The sequence below is a fragment of the Nerophis ophidion genome, linkage group LG20 (genome assembly GCF_033978795.1).
Source record: "Nerophis ophidion isolate RoL-2023_Sa linkage group LG20, RoL_Noph_v1.0, whole genome shotgun sequence".
Classification (NCBI taxonomy): Eukaryota; Metazoa; Chordata; class Actinopteri; order Syngnathiformes; family Syngnathidae; genus Nerophis; species Nerophis ophidion.
The window spans coordinates 42,813,883-42,821,382 of record NC_084630.1 but is presented as its reverse complement, the minus strand read 5'-3'; the positions used below and the strand labels follow the sequence as shown (position 1 = coordinate 42,821,382).

The 7,500-nt window shown below is 38.7% G+C and overlaps 1 protein-coding gene across 1 annotated transcript in view; it reads left to right on the top strand.

The window, feature by feature from the left end:
- LOC133539150 (carbohydrate sulfotransferase 12-like) overlaps nt 1-7,500 on the top strand; it is a 30,908-nt gene that overhangs the window by 20,898 nt on the left and 2,510 nt on the right. The window contains exons 4-5 of the mRNA XM_061881259.1: nt 2,688-2,816; nt 2,889-3,081. Of these exons, the coding sequence (XP_061737243.1) occupies nt 2,688-2,816; nt 2,889-3,081 (322 nt within the window). The remainder of the gene's footprint in view (nt 1-2,687; nt 2,817-2,888; nt 3,082-7,500) is intronic.

Below are 7,500 nucleotides of genomic sequence, written 5' to 3'. Positions count from 1 at the left end.
GTACTTGTATAGCGCTTTTCTACCTTCAAGGTACTCAAAGCGCTTTGACACTACTTCCACATTTACCCATTCACACACACATTCACACACTGATGGAGGGAGCTGCCATGCAAGGCGCCAACCAGCACCCATCAGGAGCAAGGGTGAAGTGCCTTGCTCAGGACACAACGGACGTGACAAAGTTGGTACTAGGTGGGGATTGAACCAGGGACCCTCGGGTTGCGCACGGCCACTCTCCCATATGTCTCTGGACTTATGAGGACTTTGAATATGAAACAATGTATGATCCTGTAACTACTTGGTATCGGATCGATACCTAAATGTGTGGTATCATCCAAAACTAATGTCAAGTATCAAAGAAGAGAAGAATAAGTGATTATTACATTTGAACAGAAGTGTAGATAGAACATTTTAAATCAGTAAGTAAGCAGATTTTAACAGTAAATGAACAAGTACATTAATAATAGATTTTTTTTACAGTTTGTCCCCTCATAATGTGTAGAAAATAATAGGTGTATAAATGACACAATATGTTAATGCATACGTCAGCAGACTAATTAGGAGTCTTTCTTTGTTTACTTATTACTAAAAGATAAGTTGTCTAGTATGTTCAACATTTTATTTAAGGACTAAATTACAATAATAAACATATGTTTCATGTACACCAAGATTTTTTGGTATCGGGACAACCCTAGTGTGTACTGTGTATATGTATATACATGTGTATATATGTATTGTATTATATTATATTATTATGTATTGTATTAGATTATTGTATCACTATCATGTACATATTAGGAGTATGTAAAAATTCAACACCTACCTTGTTTACTTCCGTGAGGACCTCCTTGAAATGCACCAAACATGAATAAGTCGTGTCCAGGAAGGGTTTTGCATTTTTGTCCCACCATGCATTGCAATAGACTTAAATGGGTGTCATTTTGATTTGTTTATGGTGCGTTTTTTTTAATCATATCCACAAAGTTCAGCGAGCAGGTTGTGTTATGTGCGTGGGCTTTTTGTGTTTGTTGCATTTTCTTTTTCTTTTCCACCATGACTAGGAGAGGTTGTCTAGATTGGGTCATATAATTACATAGTGTGGTTTTTCCACCCCAAAATCGCAATATATTATCATTGGCTGGAATAACACACTTATTACAACAGAGTGAGGACCTCTCTTGAAGTAAACAGTTGTAATAGATCACTTTGTGTGTAAAGAATGTATATACAAACCCTGTTCCCATATGAGTTGGGAAATTGTGTTAGATGTAAATATAAACAGAATACAATTATTTGCAAATCCTTTTCAACCCATATTCAATTGAATGTGCTACAAAGACAACATATTTGATGTTCAAACTCATAAACTTTGTTTTTTTTTGCAAATAATAATTAACTTAGAATTTCATGGCTGCAACACGTGCCAAAGTAGTTGGGAAAGGGCATGTTCACCACTGTGTTACATCACCTTTTCTTTTAACGACACTGTTGTATTTTACGCTTTATAATGCGCCACACATGGGAGACAGGTCTGGACTGCAGGCGGGCCAAGAAAGTACCCTCTCTCTTTTTTTACAAAGCCACGCTTTTGTAACACGTGCTGAATGTGGCTTGGCATTGTCTCGCGCAGATAACAGTCTGGATGGTTCGCTTCCCCTTTGGTCCGGATGACACGATGTCAAATATTTCCAAAAACAATTTAAAATGTGGATTCGTCAGACCACAGAACACTTTTCCACTTTGCATCAGTCCATCTTAGATGATCTCGGGCCCAGAGAAGCCGGCGGCGTTTCTGGATGTTGTTGATAAATGGCTTTTGCTTGGCATAGTAGAGCTTTAACTTGCACTTACAGATGTAGCGACAAATTGTATTTAGTGACAGTGGTTTTATGAACTGTTCCTGAGCCCATGTGGTGATATCCTTAAGAGATTGATATTGTTTTTTGATACAGTGCCGTCTGAGGGATCGAAGGTCACGGTCATTCAATGTTGGTTTCCAGCCATGCCGCTTACGTGGAGTGATTTCTCCAGATTCTCTGAACCTTTCGATGATATTATGGAGCCTAGATGTTGAAATCCCTAAATTTCTTACAATTGCACTTTGAGAAACGTTGTTCTTAAACTGTTTGACTATTTGCTCACGCAGTTGTGGACAAAGGGGTGTACCTCGCCCCATCCTTTCTTGTGAAAGACTGAGCATTTTTTTTGGGAAGCTGTTTTTATACCCAATCATGGCACCCACCTGTTGTGAAAGGCTGAGCATTTTTTTTGGGAAGCTGTTTTTATACCCAATCATGGCACCCACCTGTTCCCAATTAGCCTGCACACCTGTGGCATGTTCCAAATAAGTGTTTGATGAGCATTCCTCAACTTTATCAGTATTTATTGCCACCTTTCCCAACTTCTTTGTCACGTGTTGCTGGCATCAAATTCTAAAGTTAATGATTATTTGCACACAAAAAAAATGTTTATCAGTTTGAACATCAAATATGTTGTCTTTGTAGCATATTCAACTGAATATGGATTGGAAATGATTTGCAAATCATTGCATTTTGTTTATATTTACATCTAACACAATTTCCCAACTCATATGGGAACAGGGTTTGTATTTCACTTTTTGCTCCTTTTGAGCAGCTCCTGTAAATGTGGAGTTGACTAGCCCCCTTTGGCATTTGTGTGTTAACCAGGTTCTGGCGCCATTACGGCTCTCTTTCCCGCCACCTGATGGAGCTCAAGCTGCAGCATTACACCAAGTTCCTGTTCGTGCGCGACCCCTTCGTCCGACTCATCTCAGCCTTCCGGAACAAGTTTGAAAGGTGCCACTCTCACCTGGAGACTTCTTTACGGATCCGTCCGTCACTCACACAACTCGCCTTGTTGATCGTCAGGCCCAACGAGGACTTCTACCGCCAGTTTGGCTCGGTCATCCTGCGTCGCTACGGCAACCTCTCGGGAAGTGTGCCGGCAACTGCGGCCGAGGCGTTTGCGGCCGGAATCAAACCGACCTTCCAGCAGTTCGTCTCGTACCTGCTGGATGCGGAGACGGAGCGAGAGAGCATCTTCAATGAACACTGGCGCCAGGTATTACCACAGTCCAGCTTTTTTACTTCTAAGGGACCAACAAATGACAGGAGGGGACCAGAGTGAAAGTTTAGCAATTTATTCTACAAAAAAAGGAGTATTGTGTATTCCAGAGCACAAGCCACTACTTTTTTCCCACGCTTTGAACCCTGCGACTTATAAACCGGTGCGGCTAATTTACAGATTATTTCTTTTGTATTCAACAAATAGTTTTCGTATAAAGCCAAGACGCTGAAAAGGTGCGTTATTGTTTGTGCTAAGGCGTCGCATTTTGGACCAGTTTGCTCACTGCGGGTTGAAAATGTACTTCCTGTTTTGTGCGTTGCACCGGAAGTATAACATATAATGTGAATGTAATTTTACGTGCAGAGGTGGGTAGAGTAGCCAGAAATTGTACTCAAGTAAGAGTACTGTTACTTTAGAGATGTATTACTCAAGTAAAAGTAAGGAGTAGTCACCCAAATATTTACTTGAGTAAAAGTAAAAAGTATGTTGTGAAAAATCTACTCAAGTACTGAGTAACTGATGAGTAACTTGATTGTTTATTGATTACGGCGACAAATAATAAAAAAAACATAAAAATAGCAATGAGCAAATTCAGAGCCAGGAATATCTCTTAAGCAACTAAAACAATGATATATATTAAATAATAGTACATTAAAATAAGGCACATTGAGCCACAATAAATCAACAGCACCATAGGCTCAGTAGGCATTGATTGATTGATTGATTGAAACTTGTATTAGTAGATTGCACAGTACAGTACATATTCCCTACAATTGACCACTAAATGGTAACACCCCAATAAGTTTTTCAACGTTTATCAATTACTTAATAAATGACCAAGTCGAGGTGATCTACCTCATATATACATACATACACATATCATATATATATGTGTGTGTATATATATATATATATATATATATATATATATATACACATATACATACATACATTTATATATACAGTATATAATTTATAGTTTTTTATTTTGCCGTTTTTGTTGACATGTTAAAGGTGTTTTAATGAATATACATGCATGTTTAACATATAGATTCCTATCTTTCATGAAGACAAGAATATAAGTTGGTGTATTACCTGATTCTGATGACTTGCATTGATTGGAATCAGACAGTTTAGTGCTGATAACGTCCACGTTTTCAAATGGAGGAGAAAAAAAGTTCCTCCTTTCTGTCTAATACCACATGAAAGTCGTTGGTTTTTGGCATCTTATTTGTCCAGCTTCCATATTCGTTTTTATACACTTTACAATAAATACATTGGCGGCAAACTCCGTAGCTTGCTAGCTTGTTTGCGCTGGCTTTCGGAGACTCTTATTTTGTTAGCGCAGGCGCGATGGAGCGGCGCTTTTATTGTGAAGACAGGAACTGTGCGATCAGTCTTTAGGCTTTTGACGGGAAGTACGGTTGAAATAAAAAGTGTCTTTTTTCCTTTACACTTTTGATTGATTGATTGAAACTTTTATTAGTAGATTGCACAGTACAGTACATGTTCCGTACAATTGACCACTAAATGGTAACACCCCAATAAGTTTTTCAACACGTTTAAGTCGGGTCATGTGACCGCCTGGCTCTGTTTGATTGGTCCAACGTCACCAGTGACTGCATGTGATTGGTGAAACGCAGGCATTCTACTTTGAAGGTCTGTGACAAACCAAAACAAACATTAACAGATCGATAAAAAAAAAGTAGCGAATAGCGAGCTGAATGTAGATAAATGGAGAGGAGTAAGAGTAGCGTTTCTTGTCTATAAATATACTCAAGTAAAAGTATGTTGCATTAAAACTACTCTTAGAAGTACAATTTATCCCAAAAGTTACTCAAGTAAATGTAACGGAGTAAATGTAGCGCGTTACTACCCACCTCTGTTTACGTGTAACTCTGCTGCCTCTTGGCCGGGACTTCCTTAAAAAAGAGGTTTTTAATCTCGATGGGATTTTTTCTTAGTTAAATAAGAATGAACCGTCCATAAAGTTTTTGCTGAAAATGACTCTTCAACACTCGTTTGTAAGTTTTGCAATATAACTAAAACAATTCATATTTACCGAATCGTCCCATGTGTGAGGTCTGTAGGTGTGTTTTCATGCATATCTGTGCATGCTATGGTAATGTAAACAAGCTAGCGTTGTTGGTATTAGCAAATATGCTAACACATTTATAAGTCTCTCAGTCTTTATTAACTTACAAAACTCAAAATTTGTGAAGTTGTCATGTTGTGTAAATGGTAAATAAAAAGAGAATACAATGATTTGCAAATCTTTTTTCAACTTATATTCAATTGAATAGACTGGAAAGACAAGATATTTCATGTTCACACTATTTTTTTTGCAATATAATCATGAACTTAGAATTGAATGGCAGCAACACATTGCAAAAAAGGCATTTTTACCAGTGTGTTACATGGCCTTTCCTTTTAACAACACTCAGTAAATGTTTGGGAACTGAGGAGACACATTTTTGAAGTGGAATTCTTTCCCATTCTTGCTTGATGTACAGCTTAAGTTGTTCAACAGTCTCCCGCCTCATATTTTAGCCTGCACACATTTTCAATGTCTGGACTACAGGCAGGCCAGTCTAGTACCCGCACTCTTTTAATACAACACGTGGCTTGGCATTGTCTTGCTGATATAAGCAGGGGCGTCCATGATAATGTAGCTTGGATTGCTCCAAAACCTGTATGTACCTTTCAGTATTAATGGTGCCTTCACAGATGTGTAAGTTACCCATGCCTTGGCCACTAATACACCCCCATACCATCACACATGCTGGCTTTTACACTTTTGCCCTAGAACAGTCCGGATGGTTCTTCTACTCTATGGTCCACAGTTTCCAAAAACTATTTGAAATGTGGACTCGTCAGACCAAAGAACACTTTTCCACTTTGCATCAGTCCATATTAGATGAGCTCGGGCCCAGCGTAACCGGCAGCGTTTCTGGGTGTTGTTGATAAATGGCTTTGGCTTTGCATAGTAGAGTTTTAACTTGCACTTACAGATGTAGCGACCAACTGTTGTTACTGACAGTGGTTTTCTGAAGTGTTCCTGAGCCCATGTGGTGATATCCTTTACACACCGATTTTGACTTTTTGATGCAGTACCGCCTGAGGGATGGAAGGTGTGTAATGTCATCGCTTATTGCAGTGATATCTCCAGATTCTCTCAACCTTTTGATGATATTACGGAGCTGGTCACATCCCTAAATTGCTTGTTGAGAAATGTTGTTCTTAAACAATTTGCTCAGGCATTTGTTGACAAAGTGGTGACCCTCGCCCCGTCCTTGTTTGTGAATGAGTGAGCATTTCATGGAAGCTGCTTTTATAGCCAATCATGGCACCCACCTGTTCCCAATTAGGGGGATGTTCCATTATAAGTCTTTGATGAGCATTCCTCAACTTTCTCACCCCTTTTTGCCACTTGTGCCAGCTTTTTTGAAACATGTTGCAGACATCAAATTCCAAATTAGCTAATATTTGCAAAAAATAACAAAGTTTGTCAGTGTAAACATGAAATATCTTGTCTTTGCAGTCTATTTAATTGAATATAAGATGAAAATGATTTGTTGTATTCTCTTTTTATTTAGCATTTACACAAGGTGACAACTTCACTGCTTTTATGTACAATGGCATTCTTTTTTTTTAAATTGTTTCGTAAATTCACCAAAACATTTTCAGTCTGTTTAGCTGATTGGTGAGCTAGCTTCCGCAGCTAGTGCGTTCATGACCATGACTTCTGTTTTGTTTGATCCACCGTTTTACTGCCGTGTTACAGACACAGTGTGGAAACAATTAAGGTGAACATTTACAAAATATTTTTAACAGTATACGTCAGCGGCTTATAGTCGGGTGCGGCTAATATATGTATAAAATATTTATTTCTTCTTCGAAAATTTGGTTGGTGTGGCACTCCATAGCCTGGAAAAAAAAGTAAAGGCAAACAAATTGGGATACCAGCGCTGGAGAGAGAGAACCAAGCTATTTAAAGGTCAGAGCAATCTCTAAAATAGACATTGCTTTTGTCCACCGTGGTTGTACTGCCTGGACAGGTATTGAAACTGAAAGTTAACTTAACGAAAGTGCTCGGGCACACACACACTTATTCTCCTCCCTTGTCCTTCCAGGCTGGTACTTTCTGACACCATTAAAGGAAAGAAAATATTATATTAGTGTGTAAGAATGCATAAATAAAGAAACATGGTGCGGGCATGGTGTGTGTGCGTGTGTGTGTGTGTGCATCTCCTAGCAAAACAAAGGCCAATTCTAAAGTGGTTTATTTTGCTTGAAGATGGAAAGTATTCCTCTCACGGAAGCAACACGTCAACGCGTTAAATGAGAGTGTGTGTTTTCTAAATGATGACATCATGCTGAACGCAGCACGGGCCGTGTGTTTCCATTCTGCTA